Below are 14,237 nucleotides of genomic sequence, written 5' to 3' on the forward strand. Positions count from 1 at the left end.
GCGCTACTAAAAGCATTTTCTTGCATTCCAAGTTTGTAAAGCGTGTGACTAATTTGCAGAAACGGCTCGATTACACTCCCTTTCGCATTTCATCTGTCATCAATAGGCGATACGTGATTATACTTCGACGAACATTTCTACCCCTTCTAAAATGGGAAAATCCCCGTCGACGACGCGTCTCGAGCTGCTGAGAGTAATTATTGTTTACACGTTAGATCGCACGTGAGCGATAGTACGGAGCATGCACGTTCACGTACACGTGAGCTATGCAAACGCAGACGGCGGCTAAGACAAACAGGTATCCATGAATGTAGTATTGAATCGGGGTGTCAGAGCCACCTTTGTGTACTCGCGCCATTATTATCCGCGGAAACTATAACGCTTACAATAAGACTGCAACGATAGTGCTCGTTTCTCCCCTCCTTTTTCCTCGTTAATAAAGACCTTTCAACACGTTGCTGTTCCCAACCTTCTGCCGTGTTTTTATTGCATAGCATATCCTACGATACATGAGAAATGGGATTGCAGAATGTAAGGGATAAGAATTTTTTAAAAATGTTCAATTACGTAAAAGTCATTATTTCTCTTAAAAAATACATTTATTTTTCATTTTATACCTGGCACGTTTTGTGTCAGATTAAACTTAGGCGAATGAAAAATTTTGAAAATAAAAATTTTCTTAGAATATTCAGTTACGTGAAAGCAACGTATTTTTATTGTATGTCTATCACATCCTATGTCGTCCTAAAAGTAAGTTAATACAAAATTTGTAGACTGAGAATTTGCTTAGGATATTTAGTTGGGGAAAAGTAACTTCAAATTTTGTTAGCCATCATGAAACGCGATGTTATTAATATATTTCCAAAAGTAACACAGTAGCAGTCGATGCTTATATACAGTAATAACTGAAATATAATAGCGTCCAAAGCCTCGGAGCTTAGCACGAGCAACACTGCTTTAACCCATTGAGACTGATGTTGCGTTATAACGATTTTATCGTAGATGAGCGTTTAAAAGCAATACATCTGCACATGGTGCAGCTGTAGTACCGAAATATGGTATTCGGCGAGGATTATGTTGTAAGAGAGGGTGATCGTTGAACTAGTAACGGAATTTCTGTATATAATGAGCTCCCTTGGTTTATTTGGCAGGGTGTTCCCAGAGAACAATATCTTGTACAATACCCTAGGTATTGTTTTAGTCCGTTGTTGAGACTAAAGATTTAGTTTTGTTTTCAATTTTGGTCTCAACGAACTGCAATTTACAGTCTACTCTCATTTACATTGTGGTCTATCTTTACTATATTCTTCTATCATTAATATAGTCGTGAAAATTACGTAAGGTGTTTGCAAGTAGTTCGAGTAAGTAATATCGCAAACGCGAGTAGATAGAATACAAATTGAGGAATACGTTCGAGTATCCTTGATTAAAATTGAGTAGTTTACGAATTCAATAGTCGTTTGATCGTAGAAATGGTGCAATATCGAAGATTCTTATGCGCTACTTGAAATATTAAACATCGAATTCCAAATACATTATGTTCTGTTTTATCGGCCCTATGCTATCTCTCGTAAATATCTCAATATTTTTATTCGAACGATACTTTGAACACATAAACGATATGAGGATATAGAATCTTTTAAACAACAAAAGTGCTCCATAACGTTTGATAATTATATTCAATACTATTAATATCAGTACTGAATGTTCCATTGATGTTCGACCAAATGCACGCACTGATGTAAGCTGGATTGCATATCTACAGGCGACCCTAGCGCAACATTCAACTTCCTCGAACTTGAAAAATAAGTGCCATGCACATTCGACATTTATATACATGAACTTTCCTTATTATCTTAATGTCTAGAATTATCCATATAATTTATAAACATTCTTTGTAATATACACTGGAATAAAAATAAAAAGAAAGATCATGATTTATCTTTTCGTCTGCATTTTCGCAATGGAATTACATCCAGGCCAGAAACAAGCAAACGTCCAAGCAATTTTGAACAGTATGTATAGTATGTTTCCTATTTTACTGTGAGAAAAACCTACGTCTGGCTACGTACATGTCTACAAGACCGCTCTTCTAATAAATCTTATTTTGTCGTCAATATATCCCTGTAACCGGCTCCCTGCTCGTCCAGACGTAATACGAACGAAAGTAATCGCGCGATTTTCCAATTTATCGTCCGAGGATCGGCAATGGTTTGGCAATCGCGTCTTGTAACAATACGTCTTCCACGGATGCTTGTTCCGGGTTGAAAAATGCCCGTGACCCGGACCAATTCACGAAACGAGATTAATGGTTTCGCGAGGATGTTGCCTGTCGTTGAGAAAGAATCTCGTCGAACAAAACGGAACGAAACGGAATGAAATAAAACGAAGGGAACGGAAACGCACGAGCGCCTCTTGATCAATTCCTCGACAAAGCACGGATCGCTGGCAATTACCAGCGCTCGTGCACACGACTACAATAATGCCACAGGGGCAGATTACACTCTGCAGGCCAACCCTTTTTCCGGATTGCTGCATTTTATGCGCCTTTTTGCGCAAAGTGCAGCGACCGAACGCTGCTCGATCGTTCTGTACGCTCTTCTTTTTTTGCAGCGATAGATTTTAATGAAATACGAGTTTATGGCGGTTCTTTGCGAGAGTAACATGGAAATCGACGGATAGAAACGTGATTAATATGAAATGATCCAGACGAGACTGTTGTAAATGAAGATTACAGGCTGTAGAATTCGATATAAATCTTATTTTCTAGTTTTCGAATTCAGTACATTGTGAACTAATCTGCAGTTACTAAAATTATTCTTTCATTTTCACTCTGGAGCTGAACAGATGTTTTTCTGTCCCTTTTTAATTTAAAAAATATTGCTCGTAATACTAAAATATTGAGAAACATTAACACGTCGAAGATATTATGATATTGTTTGTCTTAACAGTGAATCTATCTGGTTTACTCATAAAGCGACGTTCAAATATTGAAATTAACAAAAACATATTATTATATTTTGTATTTATTTCTAATGTGTATTTTTATTTATTGCACAATATATAATTTTTCATATGATTTTTCGATATATTGTGCTTATAGTTCCAGTATTTCGTTTCGAATGTAATACGTCAGCGATGAAGTTCTTAGACAGTTAAGCATACCATTTAAAGTTCTTGTCTCTAAACTCTCCCATATTTGTCATCCTTGAAACTTTCACTCTCTACATTGACCGCCCTTAGAAACTTTCCACCCCATATACACTTCGAGAGCTCTGACTTTTACGCGTGTTATCCATCTCCACTTCGCAGAACCCTCGATATTATATTAAAAATTCATTTCAATTTTTTAACTGTCCGTAAAGTACCTTCGTTAATTAATACTGCTACTAAAATATGAAAATTGCTCCTGATGAAGTGGTATATCATTAACAATTTAACGAATAAAGGTAAGTACAATATAAATATATATAGAAAAAAACGGTACATAAAGATTAAATCTAGAAAATTCTTATAAAGAGTCATCAATTCGTGAATTTATCTTTGCCACTTTAACATAAACAAAGAAAACATAAATCGACTCGCATAAAAATATCGAAAGAATATTAGGTAAATACTAGATGCAACTGATACGTACAAATATGAATTGGCCACTTTTATCATTCTAGAGTTACAATTTTCCCAAAGAAATTTGTTACATGTCTACTCATGCAAAAATACTCAGAGAATATTATAATAAATAAATAATTATTAAATAATAATAAAATAATACTAACAGCAACTGCAACACATGCAATCATAACAGGAAGATTCAGAAATTGTTAACATAATTTTATGGTAATTTCGGAACTCCATCTTCCTGGCTGTTACATCGTCGCCGAGGCATCCGGAGTTTCTATCAGCAACCGGAACACATGGCACCGGCCAGCCGTTCCTCGTGATTTACTGCTATTGCCTTGCAAACTTGATTATAATGATGCAGGAACACCGTTTGCCGAATTATACGCGGAACCGCGTGTAGCCGGACTTTCATTAAACGATAATCATCTTCCGCTCACTTGTTGGAACGGCCGGAAACTGTTGGGGACAATGCATCTTCCACGTATTGTCTCCGGTATCGCACTTCGCCTCTTTATCGCAGCTCAAACAGTTTTCCCACGTGAAGAATGCAACCATAGTTGATAAAAAGTTGGCGACGTTTTGACGCCGGGAGAAAGCGTTAAATTTGCTTTGGGATTTAATTAAAAGGAAGAACAAGCATTCTTCGCGATGCTGCTGACGTACTTTAATTAGCAAGAAGAATATAAGAAAGCATAAGAATTATATTTATCCGCAGCCTTAAAGTGCAAAGAATTTGTAAGGAGAATTTCTAATCTTTGTATCTTTAAATCTTTGAATTTCTAAATTTTCAAATCTAAACGTAATTTAGTTTTAGATTAAAAAGTTTCTACTTGAGAATTGCATTCTAAATTTGAACTCCAATACCAGTTGAAAGCAGAGCCGTTTAATCTTCCGATAGTTAAGTTCTAGTTGAATTTCCTGCAGACCAAACAATCGAGGACGAACGAATCCACGAAATGTTGGAGGAAGAGCATAAAGGAACGATGTGCAAAGTGAAGGTAGCCCTAAAGGCTGCAATCTTGATTATTCATCGTATGACGGGCTCGCTGACAATCGCTCTTCTATTTGCACTTATAATTACTGTTTGCGGAGCATTGTTCTTAAGTCTGACGCCTGAAATGGCACCCTAGTTGATAAGTTACGGGGAATCACCGTGCAAAGTCTCCCCGTTTCACAACTGGAATCGACTTCCAAGTAAAACTCTAATGAAGAAGGTTACGGGGTTACTTGCAGATCTCGTGAATTATTACGTTATCCCCGGAAGAGGAATAAGGCTCCTACGTTCGTTAATATTCACGAGCTATACGTATAGAAAAACTGCTCTTCAGAATAGAAATTTAACTTAATAATACACAAATATTATTATTTATACAAAGATCCAAAGACAGAGAAATAAGACTCCTACGTTCGTTAATATTCACGAGCTATACGTATGGAAAAACTGCTCTTCAAAATAAAAATTTAACTTAATAATACACAGATATTATTATTATTATATATACAAAGATCCAAAGACTCAAAGATTCGAAAATGTTTATATAAATTTATACTTTTACAATATAGAAATTACAGAAATACAGAGGCGGAACGTAATTTGTAAATTATTATATATATAATTAATATTTTGTATATATTATATAATATATTACAACGAGGATTCTACTTTGAATATTTTACATGTTTTTCCATAGTATGTGCATTCTGTGCATTTTTGCATCATTAAATTTTCCATGACTGCAGAAATATCTAATTATAATAAATTATGTTACATTAGATCTAAAAGCTCTCTAATCCAGATATTTTAAAATAACAGAGGAGTTAGCTGGAAAGTTATGAAATTTTATGGAATAAAAATAAAATTTCACTTTTTAAAAGACTTACGCAATCACGGAATAGATATAAAAATTTAGTAGATAAAATGTTGTTTCAACAAACCACAACAATCTTTCGTTGATGCTGTAGCTCATCTCGTATCAGAAACGATTCTATGAAGCCTCAAGTAAACGAGATGGAAATGAGACGAGCGTAAAAACAGGGCAGCGTGAACGATAACGGGATGAGATAGCGAACGCATAAAGACGTTGTCACCTTCCAACGAACGCGTTAATAAAGGTAGACGGTTTAAGGCCGATCGGATACTTCAATCTTACTGAATGCCATTTTCATAATCGTTTCGGAAGCACGGTAAGAGTTAAAGTAAACTTGGAGCTTTAACGAACGGACTTCTAAGCCGATTAACATCCTCGAACTCCTCGAATATACACAATCCAGGAGTCTGAACAAGCAAGTTCGCTGGGACAATCAGCTTATTCGCGGAGTTTCTTTCCACGATCCAGTATGTACACAAACGAGCTATCTATGAAACGATGCTGAGGAAAAACGGACAATAAAAATGTCTTCCAGGCGTTCCAAAGCGAGAAACAATTGAAATCGATCAGCTGCTTATCGACTTTCTCAAAGGAGACTTAATTACGAACTTGGGCATTGATCGCGCTCTTTCATTGATTTTAAACCTCTGCATTATTATCTCTTCATCTTTTTCGTTCGCTGGAAAATTTGTACTCTAAAAGTTTTAGGCTTCGACTTTTACACTTTGGATCTACATTCTCATTACATCTAAATTCTCTAGGACGTGAAATTCCGAATAAAAGCATTTGAAATGTTCAATGTTTCGCGTATCTTTTCATCTTTCGTTGCATGTTTCCTGAAAATTCATGTTTATACGTTGGTAAATTTCGAAATTCAGAGGTTCAAACATTCGAAGGTTAAAAATACCTTCGTCGAACTCTTTGCAATCTCCCAATCATTAAAAGTATCAAATATTTGTCAAACGTGACCATCTAATTGAAACTTGACTTTGATCCCATCACTCTTGATTGCAGTTAGATAAGTTTCATCTGCTTTAAAATTTATTCGCGAAGAAACGCTACGAGCGGTATGCATTGTATATATTGTTCTACTATTTATCCAACTTCTTCATGGCACATAATATAAGTTCAGGAACTCGTTATCAAGACGAGAGAGTCGCAACAAAGTCGTACCCTTCTCTAGAGGTAATTTTTCTAATAAAAAAACGCGGCTCTGGAAAGGATAGTCGAGCGTGGCAGCGAGTAATTATCAATTAATCTTCATTAAAGCCTTCCGTGTTCCTGCAGATGGCTGCTACGATGGAAAACAATCGGACGCTTGCTCCAAGGAGCGTGCAGTTAGTTTGGAAAGTTAGTTTCGAAAGAGGCAGAAGGAGAGAGAGAAGAGCGGGGGAAAACGAAAAGGGTGTTGCCAGGCGTGTTGGAGACTCGCCCTCGACTCGTCTCCCTCGGAAAGCTTAAATCGGCTTCATATCTTAGCCCCTGCAACCCTCTTGTATCTCTAATCAGATCATTAAGCTCGCGGAGCGTGCGCATGAAGAAATTTGTCGCAAACCGAGTCCTCCGCGTGACTCGCGAAGAAAATGTATAATCGAATCAACATTGACGAGGGGTCGCGACTTTTTCCGTTTCGGTTTGCGCGTAAATCTGCACGCCTGTCGATAAACCTTCGGATACACTCGACGAGTTATTAAGTTAGAACTACGACTGGGGTTGCTTGTAAAGTGGGTGGCCAAACTTGGCGAAATTCTGCCCCTCTCTTTTTATGTATATTTCAGCTTCCCTTTGCCTTTCGTTTCTTCACCATGCTCCTGCTTTTCTTTTTTTTGCGTAATATATTTTCCGGACGTTTCCCGCCTCAAGTTCTTTTTTTCTTCTTTCGACGCGGAACACTACGTTTAATCAAAAGCCAAGCAATGAAATTAATTCACGAAAATGTTGAAACTCGTCGTAACGTTAGAGATACCTTTTTAATGCTTCGTCAAATATTATTTAAGCTAATTTACTTCTTCATACTATTCGCTTCTTTGATGCTTATTTAAGCTTCATACTTATTTAATCTGATACTTATTTAAATACTTTGTTGGATTACAGAAAATCGTAGAATCCAAGTGTCTCATAGAGACAATGACGAGTACTAAATGTATTCAAAGTTACTGCGGTTCTCGAATTTTGAGCATTCGTGACTAAAGACGTCTGAAGTGTCGTTACAGTAATAGAGAGAATGGTTTCTACGACAGATGGTTAAAGTTCCAAAACTCGTAACGGGGATGGAAAGCGGAGGTGGTAGCAAAGTATAGTGGCAACTGTCTTCCAAATGAGAGCCATTTTTTATCCACGACACAGCTGTGACAACATGTTCCACAACTGTATCCATTACCATCTCCCTTTATAATAATTTCTCACCTTCATAATCATAACGATTACATCGACGATGCAGCGATCGTTTAAATCCACAAACTGCTCCACCGTGAAACTCAGTGACAAAGGATACCTTTTTTTACAGGCTAATTGCATTGGAACATTTTTTCCTTTCTTTTCTTTTTTTCTTTATTTGAAATTTTATTTATCGTCAAACGTTTCGACCTCGGTGAGTTATATTGGACTCTGAAGTATTAATATTTCACGGTAGAATTATCACGCTGGAAGCAATTGAAACATGCGCAACAATGGCAAAGGGATTGAACAGGGCCACGATACGGGTTCAGTTAGAACCTTTTCGACGAGAATTAAAACTGGACAGCTCCTTCAAGCGAATTCGATTTGTTCCAGGATGGAGGAGACATCACGGGGGTTGCTGCAGCATAAGCACAGGGCCGAACAGCTGAAGCAAGAGAAAACTGCGCTCACACTTTCTTACGAGGTAAGATTTTACCAAAAAAATGTTTCCAAGTAGCTCAGAAGTTTAGTCGATTATCCATAATATTAATAAACCTCGATATTCAGCAGAACCACTTTTAACAGTCAGTTTAATACCTATTCAATGATTATTATGTCTCATTGCAAGTATTTGGTAAAACTTCAAAATGTTTTGCCAGTCACTTGTGAGCTTCGAACTTTTCGAAAATGTTAAATTATGTAACATTACGAGATGCCATTAAATTTTCTGATTTCAAAAGATCAAGATCGCTCGATAATTAGTCGTATCGCATGTTACATCGAAACATAAGTCCCTGAAGGAATTCAATTTCTGCAGAATTTCAATTGCGCGTACCGTCCTCCTTGAATTTATATTCGTTCGAGTGGTTCGTCGGATTTTAGCTTCCCGAATCTAGGGTGAAATGAAAAGCGGAGTGTCTCCCCCTTGATTCAACCATTGGTCCCGTTGTCGATAAGCACGAACAGATAACGAAGAGGCTGTCAAATTCTCTAGTCTATCGAACAGAGTTTCCATCGTTTATCGTGGCGGCTATTTCTTTTTTTCTCTTCTACGATTTATTTGTTTTTCTCTCTTTTTTTTTGTAAACAGAAGTCGAGACACGATGACACTCTGGTAAAAAGCTTCCAGCTGCCATGGTCCAATAACAACGCTCTCGTAATGCGAACCAACAAGCTGTTATTGTATTTCAGCTGAAGTTGTCATGTACGATTGTTCCTGCCGGCGACACAAAGCGGGGTGCTGGGTTTATCGTTGAATTCACGTAACGCAATTTATTTCGTCCTCTTATTCGGTACTTTCGGTCCATGAAGCGACACAATGGGCTAAAGAACGCGATATGCACGCGATGTATACTCCGCGTCGATTAAAAACACTCGATCGGTGCGATTAAGGATATTCTTTTCGATAGATCTGTTACCGATCGGCGTTTCAATTAATTTCTCTGTACATTTGAAGCAGACGCACACGCAAGTGGAAGGGAACGCGTTTATTCGAAACTCTTCCAACTTGACTAATCTATGTTCCCAATAAAGATTGACATCTATGAATTCGTCTGAGAAATTCGTCTGTCGTATTGTAGACAGGAGGGTATGGCATTTAAAAAAATCAAGTTGACCTTAAATTTTCCCCTTCGTTTATAGAAAAACTATGTATGTTACGTAATGTCTCCCACCGTACCGAAAACTTCTTTTCTAAAAACAATGTTTTCATTTCTTTACGATATATTTACTTTAAATTCGAAGAAACTTCTACATTTCTAGGTTCTACAGGTTTCATTTTCGAATCCATATGCCTTATGAACTATACTATAATATGACGTAGAATCACCCTCAAACTGCTTTTACGATCATTTACGACCTACAGCATATGTGAAATCTATGTTTAAAAATCTGTTTTTATCCGTTATACCTGTCCAATCACGTCGGAAATCAAAGACAGAGAAACATATTTGAATAGAATGTGGTTTCGTAGAAAGGCAATTTTGACAAAGACCGCCAGCAAATTCCCTAATTCTGCTCGATCCTAAGCGAGCCATCTGCGAACTGACAATACTTTCGCCACATATTTGCCAACGACCAATATTCCTGACTTAACGAAGTAACGTAACGCGGCCGTGTACAATGAAAGGGGAGGAAACGGTAAACGGTCGCGTTTGCTACGAACCCTTAGAATGGTACGCACTATCTCGTTCACGGCCGGTTTGCTTCTAAAAGACTCGTAGATTTAGGACGCGTGGGGTGTGCATCACTGCCCCACGAAATACCGTTTATTATCGATCGTCACTCGATCCCCTGGTTCAATGTCGTCCCGCCCCACCGATGCCACCCCCTAAAAGTCCCTTTGCCGACTATGAGGAAGTATATCCATAATGCCTGCAAGTGTTCTCTGTAGCTGTTCGATTTTACTTACGGAGCGCGCATCCCCCTTCTTTCTTCGCGATCTCAGGACGAAAAGTTGCTTGAAAATTCCGCTTAACATAATTTTTTCTGGTAAGAAAGGCGAATGGGTTTCGTCACATCGCTGACGAATTTTTTTTTAGTTCTATTAGTATTAATAAATTAACGTTGTTTTATTAGTAGATTAGAGGAGCTGATAATACGAGGAAAGAAATCTAATTCAATAGGATGTGCTAAAAATTGCAACTCGTAACCTTCGCTCCTATATTCTTTATAAATTCGAGTAAATTGTCTTTTGAATTCTTCGTACATTCGAATTTAACGTCTTGTTACAAGTGTGTTTTTCAAGATTAGAAATTGATTAGATTAGAAATGTCCCTGTACTCGATGCGTGCAATTCAGAGGCGAGCAGAAGCTGTCGAGTGCGACGATAGATTAGTCGAAAGTGGCGGGAAACGACGCGAAAAGATACGCTGCGGGAAGAACTCCATGAAGCGGATAGTTTATATTTCTATTTTTCGTTGCTCTTCTCCCGCGAGATGACAGAAAATCGTTGCTCTCCCTTCAGCTTTGAAAGAAGAAGGGAGTGTAGACATTAGCAAGGGCCGGTTGGCTGGCACGACTGTTATAAATCAGATACACGCACCCTCTATTAGCACCCCTGTCCCCGACAGGTCTCTACAGCCCTAATTTAACGTTAAACGCTTTTCTGCTAATAACGACCGCTTGTGTTATTAACTCTGACTACGGAACTGCGCCGAATCCTTGAGAAAAGTGCAGTTGGCCACCGAGGACACTTCTTCGAACTATCGCCATAGCCCTTCAAATTATTGCCGATTTCTCAGTAAGCAAAGGAGCGCTCCTTGATTTTCTTATCCATCGTTTTGAAACATCCGAGAAAAAGTTTTATCATCTTCTCGTGGCATTTGTATTATTTCTCAATTGATGCTATAACCTACGAGAGTTTGAATTAAATATTACGTATAATTTTGGAATATTTGTTATTCTCATTTGTATTCTGCGATTCGCGTGACGAAGATTATTATTTGTAATCCACTTAAAATTAAATAACTCAAATCTAATCCTAGTTCGAGTTATTGTAATCACCTCGTCGAGTTAGAACTGTGACGCGAGTTACATTGAACCGCTTTTTCGTTAATGAAGTTTTATTTTTTGTTTTTCATTTACCAACAGGCACGCGTGCATCAGTATCAGGCTCAGATTTCGAAGCTGCAGCTGGAGAACGAGTCGATGAGGGGTCAGCTGCGCGGTTTGGAGGCTGCATGTGCTGGTGAGGTACATGCTGCGTTGGTGGCACGTCTGGCGACCTTGGAAACGGAACACGCTGCCTTGGCACGAGACGCGGACGCTCAGCGTCGCCAGTACGAGCGGTGCCTGGACGACGTCGCCAACCAGGTGGTCCGCGCCCTTCTATCCCAAAAGGTTCATTGCTATGCTCTCGTTACCACGTCCTCGACTTGTCTTTCTTCTCTTCTCATTTCCTCTTTTAATTCTCATTTTTTATTCATCTTTTGTCGTGATGAAATACTCACGTCATTCGATCTTTATGTCTAATTATTTGATGATATCCGAAGATTTGTGATCTCGAAGTAAATTATGTTGCATTTGAGATATATTCATACTTCTGAGTCGATTTCGTTGACTAGTATAAGACGTTGGCCTTTAAGGGATAATATTTGTGTTTAATTTCTTCTCCTCTTTTACGTGTACTACCCGTTTAAAAGAAATCTACCAAGGATTAACCAGATTTCACCCTTAATGTCGATCCCGTCTAATCCATCTGCTGAGCTGCGAGATTGCAAAGCTGCAAATGTGTGTTCACGCATACTAAATTAGCTCGATTAAATAACACGAATATATTTATCAATATTTTCCAGGGGATAAACTTCTGCGTTCGAATAACTTGATGTTGCTCGAACCTTTTAGCACGTAGAAGGAAAAACAGCGAACAGAAGAATATTTTATTTTATTTAATGCTAGTTTTCGTGTAGCAAACGCTTGTTTATCCAATCACATTTTCAACATTTTACTTTGAAATCCTCATTGTTTGTCCGCTAACGCGCTTTCTATTGTCATTTTTAAGGTTATGTTTGAAAAAACGGCATACTTATTGTTTCTTTATGCTGTATAGGGTCTGAGGGAAGAAATCGGTGCATTGCAGAGGCGTATACGGGAGCTGGAGGCTCAAAATCGAGCACTTTCAGGATTATTGGCCCAGGCCGCAAATCCTGGAAGTCCGACAGAATTGATTCAAGGGATCCTCGAAGCTGGACCGGCGGCACTAGTCGCTGCTCTTGGTCTGGACCCAGCTTGGGTTCCCTTATCAAGGCCGCGCTCGCTCAATTTACAGATACCAGTCATGGCTGCTACGAAATGTCGAAGAAACAGACCTTTGGGTACGTTTATCAATACCAAATAGAAATATCTTTTATGAACGAGTAATCATTTTAAAAATATATATAGCTTGACTAGATAATTCCACGTGTGATTGTACGTTGTGCGTGTGAAATCTTTAATCCTTACGCGTTCGATTGTAGTTTCAAATTTTAGTAATTAATTAAACGGTAAATATATTTTACTTTCAATGAAACTGATTCTAATTTTAGTACATTGCATCTCACTTATAAAAAGTTCACAAATATATATAATAATTAAGAAGGAAAAATTTGTTTACACAGTCCAAGAAACATTTCGCTCGTAAAAGAATTAAGGATACGATATGACTTGAAAGAGCCAGAATTAAAATAAGCATTATGCTTATAAATCAAATGTACAGTTGAAGTATTCACAATAGTCGTACGACAATTACCCGTGTTACTCGTTATATCTGCAATACCATTATAGTATTAACAATTAACCCAAATGCTAAGATAATAAGATTAAAGTAATGCTCACCGCGATAATTCAGCACAAAAACCGTCAGAAGAGGAAGGTAGCGAGAGTCCAGAAAGTGGGAATAGAGACGAGGGTTATTCAACGATGTCCAGCGACGTACAGGGTGAGGGTGCTCGACAGGAACCATCCCGAGGGTTAGAAGATCTAAAGGAGGCGACAGACGAGACCGAGGCAGACGTTTCACCGGATGCACGGCTGGTCGCCCTCGACGCTGGCGACCCGGACGTGCTGTTTTTGCCGTTGAATCTCACCGTAGGAATAAATCCACGTCACAGTTATCCCCCAACCAAAGACTTGCTGCCGTATCAGCACGTGATGCGCAGCTTCTCTGACAGTCACCTATGCCTTAAGCTGACTACTACAACCAATTTCACACCGTACAAGCTACCAAGCCCCATGGGATCCTCTTCTCTTCTTCTAGTCGAAGAAGAAGGCTGGGATGCCGAGTATGTGCAACAATGGCTCAGGTTCGTTCATAACTTCCTAATTACTTCCCTGTCCTTTTCTTTCCGTAATCATTAATTATAAATTATCAAAAAAAAGTAATATGATTTTTTTGTTTACTTTTATTAATTTACTTTTATTGGAAATTGATCGCGACGATCAAATTGGTTTGAATTTAAATTCGATTTAAAATTGAATATATGTAAAACACAATGGTATGGGTTGAAAAACAAATTGAAAACAAATTGAAATTTTTGCAACCCAAAGGTTGGACGACAGCAGAAGTGCTCAACAACATCGAGATCACCTCGAGTTGGAATACGACAGAGCAGAACTGGAAGATTGGAGTTTCTCGTTGTCCACCGAGGACCTTGTTCAAAATGAATCTACGGTATGGAAGGAACCCTCCACCACTACCACCCCAGCTCTTCCAGCAATCAAGGAACATAATCCTTTGGAATTGGAAGAAGACGCGAATGAATGTTTGTGGAATGGTGCCAGTTACCTTGCTGATAGAACAGGAGGCGAACTGGTAAGAATAGAAAACAATATTGTTTCTTTATATCTTCTTCAAATTAAATATGGTTTTAACAATTAATAAATTTTTGATAG

General features: G+C 38.2%; 1 protein-coding gene across 7 annotated transcripts in view; it reads left to right on the forward strand.

Moving 5' to 3' along the window:
* LOC117236055 overlaps window positions 1-14,237 on the forward strand; it is a 395,835-nt gene that overhangs the window by 374,609 nt on the left and 6,989 nt on the right. For 6 of the 7 annotated variants that reach the window (XR_004493774.1, XM_033498667.1, XM_033498665.1 and 3 more), the window contains 5 exons: window positions 8,262-8,352; window positions 11,460-11,708; window positions 12,418-12,682; window positions 13,195-13,648; window positions 13,893-14,157. Coding sequence is in view for 6 of the 7 variants with exons in the window: in XM_033498667.1 (XP_033354558.1) it covers window positions 8,262-8,352; window positions 11,460-11,708; window positions 12,418-12,682; window positions 13,195-13,648; window positions 13,893-14,157 (1,324 nt within the window). In the remaining variant the exon portion in view is untranslated. The remainder of the gene's footprint in view (window positions 1-8,261; window positions 8,353-11,459; window positions 11,709-12,417; window positions 12,683-13,194; window positions 13,649-13,892; window positions 14,158-14,237) is intronic. The other variant, XM_033498666.1, reaches the window with a different exon arrangement.

This window comes from Bombus vosnesenskii, unplaced genomic scaffold (assembly GCF_011952255.1).
Source record: "Bombus vosnesenskii isolate JDL3184/JDL3185 unplaced genomic scaffold, Bvos_JDL3184-5_v1.1 scf7180000013339, whole genome shotgun sequence".
Lineage (NCBI taxonomy): Eukaryota > Metazoa > Arthropoda > Insecta > Hymenoptera > Apidae > Bombus > Bombus vosnesenskii.